Source organism: Amphiura filiformis, chromosome 8 (genome assembly GCF_039555335.1).
Source record: "Amphiura filiformis chromosome 8, Afil_fr2py, whole genome shotgun sequence".
NCBI lineage: Eukaryota > Metazoa > Echinodermata > Ophiuroidea > Amphilepidida > Amphiuridae > Amphiura > Amphiura filiformis.
In genome coordinates, this window is record NC_092635.1 from 33,403,580 (window position 1) to 33,421,122 (window position 17,543).

Genomic DNA, 17,543 nt, shown 5'->3' on the forward strand with positions numbered 1-17,543 from the left:
AGAAAGCGCCTTTCTCCAGATCTTAGAAGACTCAAAGCGTTGTAATTTCGCTGCAATGGTGAATCATCACAATCAGAAAGCATCAACTAGGCCAGTTGCTGCCGAACGGCGCACACCTATCCGCATTTAGATTGTAACATCCACCAATTATCTGTGCAGCTCTCCACTTTCCATTGGGTGAAGGAAGTTTTTGAAACAACTAATCACCGATTTTTGCGATACCGGAGGAAAAGATGGCATTATTATCTAATAAATAATAATAAATAAATAATAAAAAATTGATTATTGTTATAATCATTATCTACTCAAGATACCATTTGAGTTCTATCTACTGAAGATACTTTTGTGTGATATCTATATACTTAAGATAACATTTTGGCATGTTTACCTATTAGGACTAACTTAATTGAGTTTTATAATAGTGTTCAAAACATTAGACAAATTCATACCAAAAAATCCATGTTTTCTTTTGTTTTGCTTGTTTTTAGGGTTTTCGTTTTGCTGGCTTTGTTGTTATTGTGTGTTTTACTTTATTTCCTTTTGTTAATGCTGTTTTCTTGTTGAATATACTAGTAATCATGGTAATACTCAAATTTGTACTATTTTGGAATTTCATAACAATTAATTGTATGACTTAGTACTTGCAGTCCATACATACAGGGTGTACGTTATGTGCCTGCACATTAACCACTGATCCATAAAGAGACTTGACACAGATCCATCCATTCATTGACAAAACTTCTATTTCTAATCTTTGGTCTCAAATGTTGTAGTTCGTTGCACATTATGTAGAACAAACCAATAAAATACTGATTTTGCTGTATAGAGATATATTGAGCAATTCCTTTGGGTTGTCACGGTCAAGTAAAATGAGGGTCAATGGAATCCATCAGGAATTTATTGCACATGGCACCCATGGAGTCGGTGGTTCAAAACCGCACCCGAGAAAAAAGTTGTCTCTTCTTCTTCTTTCTTTCTTTCTTTCTTTCTTCCTTCTTTCCTTCTTTCCTTCCCCTCGCCAAAAAGCAGCGAGGGCGTTAGGGTTAATCCATCAACAATACACTGCAAAAACGTCAGTGTTAAAAGTAACAAAGAAGGTGTTGATTTTGACACCGGGGTGGTGTTCTGAGAGGTCCACACTTTTCGATGTTAATTCTGTGTTATTTTGACACCACGAAATGTTATTTTGACACTGTGTCCTGGTGTTAATTTGATCCTTTTTTCGGTGTTAATTTCCTATTCAACACCGCGGGGTGTTGATTTGATCCTTTTGCCTGAAATTCCTATATTCAACACCACTGTGGTGTAAATTTAACACCACTAGGTGTTGATGGAACATATTTAACACTGCGGTGGTGTTCTGAGAGGTCCACACTCTTTGGTATAGAAGTGACACTGGTACGGGTGTTGAAATTATCATCTTTAATCATTGTTAACATCTTAATCAATGAGTGTGAATTGTTTCTGTTGCTTCTGTTGGTTTCCACCCAAATAATAGATCACTTAGATCTACAAAAAAAGTCCATGCAGTGCACATTTTGTATTGACACCATATGGTGTTAATCTAACAATTTAACACCGTAAATTAACACCAGAAGCTCCAACACCAGCTCGGTGTTGCATATACTCGAGTAACTCAACATCATCATGGTCATGCTTAAGGGAGTCACATTTTCAAAATGCTCCAAATTTGCTGGTCATAATTACGCATAAATGAAGCAAAAAGTCAAACAGTCCTGTTTCGTTGACACCTGACATGATTATATAGGTACAAGGTCAATGTTCTTTTCTTAAAAGGTAGATTAATACTCTGAACACTGAGCTGATACTAGAACTATAATGGACCTTCAAACACAGTCCAACGTTCATAAAGCTGTTTAAAAGCCTTTCGCGTGAAGGGCAGACCCGTGACTTGTGTCCAATTTTATAGTAATAGGATTTTACTTTAAATCCTAAAATGCCTGCTAATTCCTATTTTAATTTAGGTAATTCCGCTGCTGTTGCGGTAGGAGTACCTACTGCTATTGCAGGTCTACTTCGCGTCAAATATGGCCCTAATGTTTGGGCAGACATTAATCTCGTCAGACGTGGAATCGTTCGAGCCAAAGAAGTACAGAAACTCACAGCCACCAACACCACTATCATTGATATATTCGAGGCTCATGTGCAGAAATCTCCTGACAAACCGTTCATTCTCTTTGAAGATGAATGCTACACGTATTTGGACCTTGAAAAAGAGACAAACAAAATGGCAAGATTCGTCCAACATAGCGGACTGGTAGGAATGCGCGACACTGTAGCGGTGATGATGTATAACGAGCCTGCATTTATTTCAACTTGGTTTGCATTCAACAAACTTGGCGTTGCGACAGCATTCCTCAATTATAACCTGAAGGCAGTGTCTTTACTACACTGTATTAAAATGTCCGAAGCAAAAGCAGTAATCTGTGGAAGAGGTAAGTTGCCGAAAAATGGTAGCTTTTGGATTGTTTTTAAGGCTTCTGACATCTTATAAACGGTATGATTTAAATCTTTAAAATCCATCATGTTCATTTGTCTTTAAATTCTTCCAAATGGTCCAAAAAAAACATTAACGTACTTGTACGCTTGTTATTATAATTTCAGAACCAGAGCTGTTGGCCGTCTTACTGGAAATAATGCCAGAGTTGAAGGCACTTGGTATAACCATCTGGGTGCACGGCCGAGAAGGAGATGTGTTACCTGCGTCAGTTTCACATTTCGAATTCTCTAGGTTCCCTGATGACCCCATATCACGAAATGTACGTGAAGGGATAACATTAGAGGATATGAGCTGCTATATATTCACTTCTGGAACGACAGGTGAGTACGTAAGTGTATGGAATAAGCTGCTGAGGTAAGTAAGAAGTGTTAGGCATATGCTACTGGGGTGAGTTCGGAAACGTATGGCATATGCTGCTGTGGCGAGTATATGGTATATGTGACTGGACACTACAAATCAGCCGTAAAGTCGGCCCCGGTCAATTTTGTTTTATTTCATGCTTAGAAAATCTATATCATAAGCTTTAAAATAGTATATCATTTGACTTCAAACGATATCCAGAAGCGGGGTTATGGTTTGTTGAACTCTGCTCCTTCAACAAATTGGTAACTTTTTTCGGTTCTACGTGTGTCTCTTTTTCCACATTGCAGGTAAAGTGATTTAAAATCTTCCTCAAGTCAACAAGGTTCAGGAATGTCCTCTCATTGTTATTGTTGGTTATACATACCTAGACAAAATACAATCAGTGACAATGCAATCCCACCACTTGAACAGGATTTAGCCAAAGCAAACAAAGACTAGAGCTATTTAATGATTAGATTATTATCCTCTTCAGCAATAGGATTATTGATTGGTTTAAACGCTATCAAATGAGAAACATGTCGCGCCTTATTGAGACGCCTATGAATACGACCTGCACGCACACTTTGCACTGTATCTCAGAATACAATTTGCCGAGTTTACGGCTCATTCGTAGTGTCCAATCACATATGCTGCTGAGTTTCATATCGGTATCTCGGTATTTTGTAGCAAAGTTATACATGTATTATTAATTCATTTAACTGTATATATCTCGGTATCTCACTTGAACATAGTGACGGTGCACTAAACTAGGCTCACAAGGTCGTATCTTAAAATCCTGTCCATCAAAATGAACAAAGAACAAAAAATAACACCCAGGATTACTTCAATACTCATATGGCTAAACACATGTCAATAACCACGCAGTTGCCCAACTGACACAACAGCAAAATACACTGACATGGGATAGCTTCCTGGACCACATGTCACAGCCCACGTGTGTGAAGCAATTGTGATAGCAATGAACATAATACACCCCGACATTGGCGAACACGGACACATGCGCCCCGTGCGCCCCAGTACTCTCTCTCTCTCTCTCACGAATACTTTCATCAATTGATCAATGTTGCCGAAATTTCCAGGCTGTGACATGTGATACAGCAAGTGGTTCCATGTCAATGCGTTTTTCAGTTGTGTCAGTAAGGTAACCGTTTGGAATGGATATGTCATTGGAATAGAGTATTGCTGTGTGTAATTTAGGTTCAATTTGATGGACACATTTTCAAGATATGACCAAGTTTCTTTTTGAGCCCAGCATATAAAGTTGGCAACCTTATACAAAAGAAAAGCTGTTTTTCAAGATCATCAAAGCGTTCAATTTTTTAAAGATGAAATGAAATCAATACAACAAGCAGTGTAGTACCCAGTGTTTTGAGAGCAAACGGCGCACAATTGGGCAAAGTAGATTTAAAAATTACTGTCAGATCACAAGATCCTTGTTTCACCTACGGACCCAATTCCAATTGAAAAACGCTGTGGCTGCATATACCAGATTAACTGCACCGATTGCACAAAAACTTACATCGTACAGTCTGTAAGACAACTAGGACTGAGACTTAAAGAACAAAGTCCACTGCCCCCAGCAGGACACCATTCAAGTTTTGAATCGTGAAGACATAGAATGCCCTCGCCTGGTGCGGGAGGCCCTTCAAATCAGAAAACACACTCCTGCGCTTAACCGTGATCAAGGACTTGAACTCCCTTCATTATATAATGCCCTAATCCGATCAATAGAAAGGACATCAAAGGTCGAGAGCAGGATATTCAACTTCATCAGTTCATCATTGGAGCCCTCCTGATGAAGATGTGTGTTGTACACATCGAAATATGACCAAGTTTCCTTTTGAGCTAGCCCAGCATATAAAGTTGGCAACATTATACAAACGTAAAGCTGTTTTTCAAGATCATCAAAGTGTTCAATGTTTTAAAGATGAAATGTAGAGATTCCAAGATTCAAATCAATACAACAAGCAGTGTAGTACCCAGTGTTTTGAGAGCAAACGGCGCACAATTGGGCAAAGTAGATTTAAACTGTCAGATCACAAGATCCTTGTTTCACCTAAGGACCCAATTCCAATTGAAAAACGCTGTGGCTGCATATACGAGATTAACTGCACCGATTGCACAAAATCTTACATCGGACAGCCTGGAAGACAACTAGGACAGAGACTTACAGAACATAAGTCCACTGCCCCCAGCAGGACACCATTCAAGTTTTGAATCGTGAAGACATAGAATGCCCCCGCCTGGTGCGGGAGGCCCTTCAAATCAGAAAACACACTCCAGCGCCGTTGAACTTCCTTCATTATATAATGCCCTAATCCGATCAATAGAAAGGACATCAAAGGTCGAGAGCAGGATATTCAACTTCATCAGTTAATCATTGGAGCCCTCCTGATGAAGATGTGTGTTGTACACATCGAAATATTGAGGCAAATATCTCAATATATGTTTGTGTTGAATGACAGTTTAAATCTACTTTGCTTGTTTATCTATCCTGTTAATTGTACTTTCAGCTGTACTTTCGTAAAGCTATTCGTAATCAAGAAATGTTACTTGTTTTCAGGCCTGCCCAAACCTTGCAATATTCCACATCGCAAAATTGTCAACACATCATACATCTGGCATGCGGCAGGCTTTGGCAGTCCTGAAGATGTTCTCTACATACCATTACCGTTGTATCACAGTGCTGGTCTTATGGTTGGAATGGTCAACATCATAAGAGTAGGTAGGTATATTACATCATTAAAGGTCTGTTGAATAAAGCCATAATGTGTGATTTGCTCCACAGCGACGCCCTCAATTTTTCTCGAATTTCTACTTTTTACATGATTGTAATGCCCAGTGGTGTACTAAAATACCACGTGAAAGACTAAACCTCAGTGCGGCTCGTAACAATGGTTAGTCCTTGACTGATGATAAGTAATAGTGGTTTTATTTATTTCGGTGAGCGATTCCTTTCTTTGGATGATCGACGGGAATTATATCAGGACCGGATTTACCATTGGGTCAGATGGGCCCGGGCCCAGGGCCCCCAAACTTGCCCTGCGTATCGGAAAAACACCCATGTTTTGAGCCACATTTTCAAGTATTCTTTCTCATGATCTCCTTCTCCTCATTTTTTCCTTCATGTCTATAGGAGGTACAGCGGCTCTCAGTCACCGTTTCTCCGTTACGAAATTCTGGGATGAAGTTAGAAAGTACCGAGCAACAATAACTCAATACATAGGCGAAACGTGTCGATATCTTGTGGCTCAACCACCGGTAAAGTATACAGAACAACAAGAAACGTTTTTACGTTGTTTTGCACTCGAGCGTATTGCAATGAAGCATAATTTAGGAAAGACTAATATTATGATCAAGGACTGATCAACACGTTTCATTTTTATCTTTTTTTTTAATATAACTTTTCAATCTAATTTAGTCCCTGCGATCGTCGTATCAAAAAATTGTTTGTGGATTTCCTTTTTGTAAACTCACGCTCAACGCTGGGGTACGGTGTTTACATTAATTTCAGTGGCGTGCGCAAAGGGGGGCAGGGGGTACGTGCCCCCACTTTTGATGGTCATGCGGGGGAAATTCGGAGGAAAACGCTAAAACCACACCTTACACACCTAAATCACACTCCATTCGGGGGAACTGAACAACCTGCCCCCCCTTCCACTTTCAATATGCTGCGCACACCACTGATTAATTTTGTACACCAGACACTATAATAAATATAAAAACCTTCTCTCCTCGGCTCCCCCAATTTAATATTGATGAAAGCACTTTTGACATTGGATCCTCTTCCCAACATTAATTGAAGGAAAATGGAAAAGGAGGAGGAAAAGCGAAAGCTTGTACTTCTCATCAAGCATAGTTATGCTGAACTAATTAACTAACAGTAAGAATGGGAAAAAACACAGCGGAACAAGAAAGAAGCTAACTGAAAAGGTGAGTTTTCAGTTTCTTCCTGAAAACTGGAATTGATGGAGACTCCCTGATGGCTTTAGGGAGTTTGTTCCATTCCCTTGGGCCAGAGACAGAGAAGGTATTTAAACCAGATCCTCTATGTGCCCTAGGCTGACTAAGCAGAGTCTTATCGGAAGAAGATCTCAATTCTCTTCCGGGAGCATAGGCTGAAAGAAGCTCATAAATTGGGGGCACGGCCCTGAGAGCACTTAAAAACGCATAAGAATCAGGCCAACAAAGAGAACGGATGGACCAACGACAACCGTGACAACGTCAAGAATGCCATCGTACTTGCTGCATAGAATAAAAATGGCATGGTATAGCAAACAATAAGAGGCAACAGAGTCCTTTATTAAGTCAAATAGGTGTGTCTTCAGATCACGCTTGAATGATCCAAGAGTTATAATGGAACGCAGTCTATAGTGTGTCAACTATATTTTCCTTAATAGGTCCCAAGCCCGGGGTCCCAAGAGTTGCGAAGAATTTCTGGAACTTCGTCTGATGCAAGGGGGAGAAGTTTTTAACTTTCCCATATTTTCTTGTTGTAGAAACCAGACGACGGCCGTTACGAACATAGACTTCGCGTAGCGATTGGTAATGGACTACGACCTGATATATGGGAGGAATTCCAACGTCGCTTTAACATCGAGACTATTGTAGAATTCTTTGCAGCAACAGAGGGCAATGGTATGACGATGAACTATGATGGCAAAGTTGGGGCATGTGGACGGTACACGCCATTTATCAAGGTTAGCAACAGCGCGAACCATGTGCTGGGCATTGTTAAAAATAATGAAATAAAAAAATCACTTTGGGTATATTAAAGCTACGTTGTAACATTTTATAAAAAAAATAGATTTGTATTTCTTTTATGTTAGTTTTCAATCTCAAATGTCCACGTTTAATTTTAAACCGAACAAATGAGGGAAAACAGAGAAAACCGCTATTTAATTCCAGCGCATATGTCAATGCGTGCACTTCGTCAATCGTGACTGAGGTCAGTCCTGCTGATGTGTTATGACCATCCCATACGCCCTTATCGTGTGAATAAAACGATGGGACACTTTGTTTTATATTAGAGAGATTGCGATTTCCAAACGTACGTATCGAACGTACGTGGAATCTATTCAAAATCACTGTCCTGTGACGGGATTTTGAATAGATTCTACGTACGTTCGATGCTACGTTTGGACATCGCAATCTCTCTATTATGTTTCAAATACAGCACCTGTGTACAGGTGTATTTAGTTTATTCCAGTACATTAAAAAGTTTTGACTTTCTCCGCTTGGAGGGGGCACCGAATCGATTAAATGCTGAATTGGCTGATTCGATTCAATGGCTGATTTGGGGAGAATCGCAGCGAGTGATATTTAGTGTCTATGGCGAGTAGAGAATCGCTCACAAGAAATCGAGTTTGGGCGAGCGGTGGCGAACGAGAGCGATCGCTCGTCTCAAACGGCAAGGCCTGTAGCCCGGATGTGAATGGCCTCTTTGAATCCTCTTTCCAAGTACATTGGTTCTCTGTCGAGGATCTGTACATGTTGACATTTTTTGGCATGAGTTTCAATCATTTAATTGCTAGAATCAGCTTTTATGTATCTTACTCTTACAGGCGGTGACAGGCATGCTTGATTTTATACAATGTGATATTGAGACGGCCAAGCCAATAAGGGACAAAAATGGAATGTGCATACTAGTACCTCCGGGTAAGATTATTTCACCAAAGATATACTTAAGGGTGGATCATTAGACATTTTCTGGAAGTTTGGAAAAGCTCTGATGTTTTATACAGATATATGATACAAAGTATGGCAGAGTACACTGATCAAAATATCCTTTGTTTGAATCAAATCGGACACACTATTTTCATAGTAAATAAATTCAAATTTCTTTGTATCTCTATCATTAATCAATGTAGTTAAAGAGCTAAACTAATCGAAAAAGTAGAACTATTTTGCAGAACTTTACTTTGATACTTGGTCAAAGTGTTTCTTATGTGTTCTGATGTATTTATAGTTGTCTAGCAGCTCTCTAATTGTCAACCTAAATAATTCTTATTTACTATCTATATCGACAAATCAACCTGAACAAATTCTTATTAACTATCTATATCAACTGGTCAACCTGAACAAATTCTTATTAACTATCTATTATATCAACAGGTCAACCTGGAGAAATTCTTTTAACATATTAACCTGAACAAATTCTAATTAAATAAATAAACAGTTAACTTAAAAAACAATATGTTTTGTTGTTGATTGAACTGAACAACAATATCCAAAGGTTAACCTGAACAAAATCTTATTAACTAGCTATATCAACAATCAACCTGAACAAATTCTTATTAACGATCTATATCAAAAGGTCAACCTGGACGAACAAAATCTTATAACTATCTATCAACAGGTTAACCTGAACAAATTCTTATATCAACAGGTCAACCTGATACAATTCTTATTAACTATCTATATCGACAAATCAACCTGAACAAATTCTCATTGAATATCTATTACATCAACAGGGCAACCTGGGCTTCTTGTATTAAAGATAACACCAGCTACGCCCTTAACAGGATATAAAGCTTCAAAAGAAGCCAATGAGAAGAAGCTGCTACGAGATGTCAAGACCAAGGGGGATTTATATTTCAATACAGGAGACATGTTATCTTATGACAAAGATGGATACATCTACTTTATGGACAGGCTTGGCGATACGTTTAGGTAGGTCTGGTGTGGGGTGGGGATTGTGTGTGGTGGGGGGCGTGGGGGTGTATGGAGTGATAACGGTGGTCCAAAGATTGTTAAAGCTACAAAACTCTAACGCACAATTTATTTCTTCACTTAAGCATTCACGTCTTAGCTTATTTGTAGTTCTGTCTTCCCGTGTACTATTTATAACAAATCAGCAAATACAGAAGTGTTTTTTAAAACGTTATAAATGGATTTGGTCACAACATTTTAATAAAATTTTAATCTCGGGTTGTATAAAAGTCATGACATCATTTTTAAAAGTTTAATGTGTAAAAAAAGCTTCAGTAACATTTTTAAAATGTTGTCAAAACATTTTTGGCAAACATTTGTGCAAATTATTTTGTCAATCCCCAAATAACATTATTTTAGAATGTCTTGCAGCAAGTTTTCACTAATGTTTTTGAATGTTATTAAAACGTTTTACCCTTTACATAACCCAACAAGTTAATGGTTTTCTGTAAAGTTTTGTTTTTGCTGGGAAAGCATCGCGTGCAGGCGCGTAGCCAGCATTGTCAGTCCGGGGGCAGACGTCAATATCGTCCCTATTTTTCCTCTCCTTCTCCTTCTTTCTCTCTTTTCTCTTCTTCTTCTCGTCCCCATTTTTTCGGCTTTTTCTTCCCCATTTTGACTTCCCCTGCCCCCTTCCCACTGGCTAGGCTACTGGTCGCGTGGACGGGTGTGTGGGTGTATGGTGTTTGACTCTGAAAACTTAAAAACCCGGGTCTTTAAGGCGATAACTTTATGAGCCATAATCTTTTTGTTCTGATATGTTTGATTTTTCTAATCTTCTTAATCACATTACATTTATTGTCACAGATGGAAAGGAGAGAACGTCGCGACAACAGAGGTGGCAGAAGTCCTCCATCGATTCCCAGGCATACAAGAAGCCAACGTCTATGGAGTCAAAGTACCAAGTAAGCCCTGACTCCATTTGTCCCTCTTAGATAAACTCAGGCGTGTAACCAGCTTGGTAGTTCCGGATCCGGACACTCAGATGGCACTCAACTTTAGATTCTTTAGAAGTGACGGATAATGTGTTTGTCAATATGTCCCCTTTTAAGTCGAACATACCCAGACGCCTTTTTAAAGTCATACCCGATGACCCCTTTTTTAAGGTTCGGCTGCCCAAATGTTTATCATCAAAATGCCATAAAATAATGCTGAAACTCTCTAATTTCATGCAGCATATTTGTGGTGTAAATTCGGAACAAAAATAGAATTTTCTTTTTTTTCTCGAAATTTTCTACCCGATAACCCCCTAGCAAATGACTCTCTTTTTTTCCAATTTTTTTTTACCCAATGACCACTTTTTCATTCAAGTTTGGTATACACGTATACAATTACTCCTATTTTTATAACATTATATATATAGTTTGAGGTGAAACAGGATCCATTCGTTCCGTTCCAATTTAACTCGAACATCAAAGGTTGTGAAAACGTTTTTAAAACATTTTGTATGAAAACACACGACAGCAACACATTTTAAATGTTGTCAGAATGTTATTGTAAAATATTTGTGCAAACTTTTTTTCCCAAATATTTCGTCACCACTTAAATAACATTATGTTATTTTGCAGTAAGTGTTCCAAAAATGTTTTTGAATGTTATGAAATAGTTTTATACCCTTTTTATATATCCTTTATGTAACCCGACATTTAAACGCTTTCTGGCAACCTTTTCTAACCTTTTGTGAATATTGCCGAAAACGTTTTCATTTGCTGGGTCAGTAACGTTATGATTGTATTGATCATGTTGATAAAACTATTCTATTTTCAGATAATTTAGACGGCCGAGCAGGAATGGCAGCAATAGTCCTCGCACAAAACACATCCCTAGATACCAAAAATCTATACCAATATGTCACCAAAACCCTACCAAGCTACGCATGTCCAATGTTCCTACGCATCATCTCTGCAATGGATGTCACGGGTACATTCAAACACAAGAAAACGGATCTTGTAAAGGAGGGGTTCGATCCTAATTTGGTCTCGGATCCGATGTACTTCTTGGAGGCAGAGAAGAAAACGTACGTTCCGTTGGATCCGCAAGTGATGCAGAAGATTGTAGCAGGAAAAGCTAGATTATAAACAAATTTCATAGCTATTATAAAAAGACTGAATAAAACCTTCTGACAGGACATTCAATGACATAATGTTATTTAGAAGTGGAATATTACTGTCAACTTTTAATAAGCAATGTCAAACATCATGAAACTGAAATTACAGGAACGTTAAACTTACTTTATGGTTTTGCATAATTACTATGTGCATAATTATTTAATTAAATTCCTTTTGGTTTGATTTTTGTTTTGTCAAATCAAAAAAACATTTACTCACTGACTTGAGCTTTCGCCATCCAGGCTGATGGCTTGATCACAAGGGATCTGGTCCACTGCATTTCCCGCGGTGTTTGGATGCGTCCCAGTAACAGAATGAAGGCTGACTACAATTGAGCGCGAATAATCATGACGTCATAGCCATAGGCAATTTCGGCGCGGTAATTTTGAATATCTCGTGTTGAAAGCTGACTGTTTTTATTCGTTTTTATAGTCAATATCATGGACTAGAAATATAGAGCACGTAGTGCGATGGACTGGAGACTTCTCGCATCTCGTATTGCGGTGGTAAAGGAGTTGCAAGGGCCTGGTCAATATGAGTTTGTTTTAAAATAAAAACATGTGATTCGGGCTTGATATTTTTTTTCGAACATATTATAAGGCGTAATGTTGCGATTGCCGGAGTGTTCCTTTAACACTGGAAAGCTAAGTGATAAGTGACATCTTGAATTATTATGAACGATTATTGTATACTCTGTAAAACAAGTTAATTTCGCGAGGTATTTAATTTCGCGAATTTCGCGAGGTCTACAAATTCGCGAAATTAAATACTCGCGAATTTGATCCTTGAAAATACACACAGAAAGCTTAAAACAAGCTTTATGTATTTTAAGCTTATTCTGTCTACACAAACCATCATATTTATATCCATTTACATCGCTCAGAATACAGCATGAAATTAATTTTTCATGATGCATGGAGGTAAAGTAATATTTTAATTGTATTAATGCACATCCATTTTGTTAATTTTTCAGTCCTTCTGGGCTTATTTTGACGTTCTTTTTTGATATATTTTCTGGTATTTTTCTTATCAAATCGGCCATCTTTAACCCCCCCTGAGCCCTACCTGCCAATCTAACATTGCCTCTGATTGGTCAATTATGTGATAGCTTCATTTTAATCACCAATCAGAATGGAGCTTTGCAAATAATTCACCCCAATTTTTTTTGCATGGTGAAATTATTCTAACAATGTTGCTGATTGGTCCAATCGATAATGAAAGTTTCTTTTTGGCCAATCGGCAGGTAGTTCTCATGGGGTTAATTTGTTTATTTCTGAACTCCAGTAATGCACCAACATCCTGAAATAATAGGTTAAATCCATGTGTCTGTTAAAAACTATGCATGGTCTTCCATCTTTAGGAAGAGGAGAGGAACTTAGGCTAATTCGTTACAGCATTGTGGGTAATAGGCAAGGGGCATTGGGAATAAGGTAATCAAATATGGCCGATGGTCCAACTCGGAAGTGGTAAAATATCGCAAAACTATCATCAAAATAGACAGTCAAAATGACAAAATATATAAAAATCAAGGGTTTATCTGAATTACTAGATATTCATTGTACATTATAGGCCAAGAAAAGGGAAATTTATCCAGTGTTTAGAGCGATGTAAACGGATAGAAATATGAAAGTTAGTGCAGAATTCTGTGGAGTTCAAAATTGGGCATATTTTGTAGGTGTAAGCTTATATCGAAATTGTAAATTCGCGAAATTAAATACTCGCGAAAATGTTGATCATCACCAATTCGCGAAATAAAGTACCCGCGAAATTAAAGTGTTTTACAGTATACATAGTGTTTGAATTTCACTGATATTTGTGGTGGAAAATGTGGAATGTGAATATTCGAACAAAATGACACCTAATTTAAAACAGCATGTAAGTTTAATTAATTAATATACCTGTTAAAGGTCAGGTATATTGCTCGGACAACATCATATCATTGGCAAGGTAATATTATGAGGACAATGAAAATGACTCTCTTTTTTGAGAACATAAGACGTTTAAAATTGATATTCCGCAAAAAAACAACTTAAGCGATAAGTACCTTCGAACGAGACAGATTTGGCCTAGAAAATAATTGACGTCATGAAATGACTGTGCCTGCTCTGCGAGAAGGGACTATAAACATTCTCAATGCACAGAACGTATACTTCCCTGTGCGATATTGCAATATGCTATAGTTATTATAGTTTCAGTTGGATGAAATATTACAAAGCAAACGCATAGTAACAATACTGTGTTACGCTTTGTTCCCCAAATGAGAACAATAGTCTGCATATTGTTATGCAGCATTGTTATGGTAAATAATAGTACAACTCATTGTTGCTAATGTCAAACTTGTCAAAGTGATTGTGATTGTATGATGAGAGCATGATAAAGTGTCCGCTTCATTTACTTACGTCATCAGCCAAACGGGGGAAGAACGCGTACGCTTCAAACGGGGGAAGAACACGTACGAGGCTGAACTTTACCCACACAATTCCTCATTTTTCAGGAGAAATACGCATAAAAAATTGCAACGAGTGTCAACTTGTAATGTAATAATTATTCTCTTCAAATAGAGATAAACTTGTTTTTGCAATAGACCTGCCCTTTAAACATGATGATGAATGAAACGAATCCATGTTTTGAACAGTAGGCCTATGCCTAATATTAAATGGTCGTCATCATTGATGGAGCATTATCTTTGATTTCCCTGATCGTGCCAAGTTCCTTCAAGTACCGTGATTGTCAATGCAATATTATTATAGTGTAGTAAAGATACTAAAGCTTGAATCATTTGATGTTTTCCTACGCGACGGTGAACTGACATTTTAAACTCTTTAACACACACTTTATTTACGTTATGTGACCTGATATATTTGGAAAATGGAATCCTTTAAAATTGACGTATAACATAAAATGTCGTCCCTTTCAAGCGCAGCATTCATGCAAAAGTATGTAAATGTTTCTTGTAAATAAACCTAATTCCTTATGGAATTACTGACATTTATACAGCGTGATAATCATGATTAATATAATCTACAGTGTTTTTATTAACCATAGAACTACGAAGGGGTTATACCACCCCCCCCCCCCTTAGACTTTTATCCGTCATAAAAAAAAAACCGCACGCGTTTACGCCCAAACGACCTAAGCTAATCGTAGATACATCCTTTGCGCTCATTTTGGTGATAAAATTTTTACCTCAGCACCTAATACCCACATTACCCAGGGGTGGGAATGGCCATCAAAGATGACCATAGAAGGGGGGTGGTGAGGCCCAATGATTTTTATTTTCGCATTTTTGTAGATTTTTTAGCCAAAATTTCTGCCTATACTTTAGTACAAGTTCCCAAAATTTCATGGGCGCCCTCACATTATGACATCATCCATAGCGACATTGTACTTATTTTGGTATCACTGGATAGAGGAGACCCACAGCTATACATTAGTACCAAATATAACGGTATATGACGTTTATAATAATTGAAAATTGAGGGGGTCGCAACAACCCCCTCCTGTTACAAAATATGGTTCAGTAGTTCTAGGGTTTAAGTGATATTCATGTAATAAATTGAGAATGAGAGATCCTAATTTTCTCATTAACATATTGAAATTAGGAGTTCCAAATCGGTGTGTTTCCTAAGATATCATCAAATAAAAATTCCTTTAAAAGGAATAGCGCGAGCAAATGAAAAATTGTCAAGAGAAATGAAAGAATGAGTAACCCTTCACAATTAAAAACTGGGAAAATATGACACAACATCGATTTCCACTGAGGAATAACACAAAACGTATAAACAAAGTTAAAAGAGCTTTTAACTTTATACGTTTATGTTATTCCCCCATTGGAGGTTGTGTCATATTTTACTGTAATTAAAGCACTTCAGACTTAGTCTTTCACATGGTATTTCAGACACCAGCATTTTTTGGGGCACCAAGATTTATAATCATGCAAAAGTAGAAATTCAACAAAAATTGTGGGTGTCGATGTGGAGCAAATTACACATTATGACTCACAGTGTCATCGCCCCGATATCTTCATGGCAGAAAGGTCATATGCTTTTAGACTACCCACGATTGGCCTATAATAGTCACTGCGCTATATAATTCGGCACATATAAAATCAGAATTATTGTCAGTTTTTGAGTTCAAGACGCCAGTGGCGTAACTAGGGGGGGGGGGGGGCAACATGCCAAATTGGCCAAATTGACCAATTCTGCATCGATTCTGCATCCCTCCAAGCAATAAAAGTCAAAATTTCACGCGCTCCGCTCGCAATTGTTTTAAAAGAACATTTTAAGACCGATATTCAACTTCTAGTTACCAAAATTAATTAGTGGTAGGCCTTATTTGTCATATTTTCCCTGATTTTAATCTTATCCATTGCTTATCCTTTGGTTCCCTGCTGGTCAGTTGGAACAGATTTTCCCTGTTTTTATATTAACCCGTCACATCATAACAGAAGACGTTTTATGTTAACATTTTATATAAAACATTGTTATAAATTTTTTGTAGATAATAGTTATTTAAAACATTTCGTAATCATACCTAGAGGGTTTTGTTATCATCAGATAGAAAGACTTCTTCTCTGGTGAGACAACAGGGCTGGGGTATATTTCCATATCAAAGTTTCAAAATCTGTAATATAAATTTCCTCAATATGTTGTTTTGATACAACTTATGAGGGGAAAAGTTTGATTTTACAATATTTCGATATTATTTTTTAACTTTGTAACTTTATCATGATTAACATAACTGTATTTCAAAGTGTCAAACTATATCATTATTTTGTCCCAACAAATGTAATCCAGGGAATAAAATATTCATTCATATGTTTATTTATTTCAACCACTGCCATTTCTACTGGTGCTATACGCGCGTGATACATACATGCAGGACAGCGCTAGGCTGCACATGCATTCTAATAATTTGTCTATTATACAAGCATCAGCAAGCACAATTTGTCACAAGATTTGAAAAGTAAATAGCCTATGTACACACTGAACACAATGCACATACAAGCTGTAAAGTACATACTGAAGCTATCAGTATAAAATGATATATATGACCATCACGATGCTATTAATTTAGCCCAAAGATTAGGAAAACTAGCAAAACTGGAGAACTAGTACTGTTCAAATAAAAACATCTGCAAATCTTGCTGCAATTTCCAAATAATATTTCTATTACTTAAATAATTATTTTTGTTATTTCTTTTAATACAAACACATTACTGCCTATGATGACTTTATCGTATTACTTAAATATCAAAATCAAGTAATAATTACAAAACTCGCTGTAAACTGTCACCTCTGTGGGTTTTTGGGTATATAACCAGCACAAATATTTTCTGCAAACACTGCATGAGAAAAAGTAGGTCAATAGTCAGACAAATATAGGGCGGGTGCGGCTACGCCGCACCTCGCCCAAAAACTGTTCAATTAGTCTCAAACGTGGTATACCACACTTATAAGACTAATTCAACAGTTTTTTGATGATTTCTTCGGAAATATACCAATTTGGAACGCCTAATTTCAATAAGGTAATGAAAAAATATATGCTTTCACCTGATACCAAAATCTACATTTTGATGGGGTAAAGTGGGGGGGGGGGGATGAGGCTGTCAAAATAAATGTAATATAATTGTATAAAATTGTAAGTATTGATGTTGTTTTATCAAGAATAGAAATTACGAATGATATCTGTTCAAAGACAAAATAACTTTTTTGATATAATTCATACAACATGATTAACCAAAGAGTTGTAGTTGATAAAATAGTACTAACTTCGGAGAATAAGGGGCTGTGCAATAATTATGAGCCTTGGTAGGAGGGTAAAATTAGGGGAGGGGTAAG

The 17,543-nt window shown here is 37.4% G+C and overlaps 2 protein-coding genes across 2 annotated transcripts in view; both read left to right on the forward strand.

Moving 5' to 3' along the window:
* Positions 1 to 17,543, forward strand: part of LOC140158975 (uncharacterized) — a 564,514-nt gene that overhangs the window by 47,362 nt on the left and 499,609 nt on the right. The window lies entirely within an intron of this gene.
* LOC140159491 (long-chain fatty acid transport protein 2-like) lies at positions 1,958 to 11,789 on the forward strand. Its single transcript, XM_072182980.1, has 9 exons — positions 1,958 to 2,456; positions 2,626 to 2,841; positions 5,448 to 5,609; positions 6,021 to 6,145; positions 7,384 to 7,584; positions 8,449 to 8,542; positions 9,358 to 9,556; positions 10,403 to 10,500; positions 11,363 to 11,789. Exons 1-9 carry the CDS (start codon positions 1,958 to 1,960, stop codon positions 11,671 to 11,673), a joined length of 1,905 nt encoding a protein of 634 aa, XP_072039081.1. The 3' UTR covers positions 11,674 to 11,789.

What these genes read in the sequence shown, in the direction of transcription:
- LOC140159491 (XM_072182980.1), top strand. Translation starts at nt 1,958, where the DNA reads ATGCCTGCTAATTCCTATTTTAATTTAGGTAATTCCGCTGCTGTTGCG. An exon ending in GTGCATACTAGTACCTCCGG is followed by an intron (nt 8,543 to 9,357) that starts GTAAGATTATTT and finishes TTACATCAACAG; the next exon opens with GGCAACCTGGGCTTCTTGTA. An exon ending in AGGCTTGGCGATACGTTTAG is followed by an intron (nt 9,557 to 10,402) that starts GTAGGTCTGGTG and finishes TTATTGTCACAG; the next exon opens with ATGGAAAGGAGAGAACGTCG.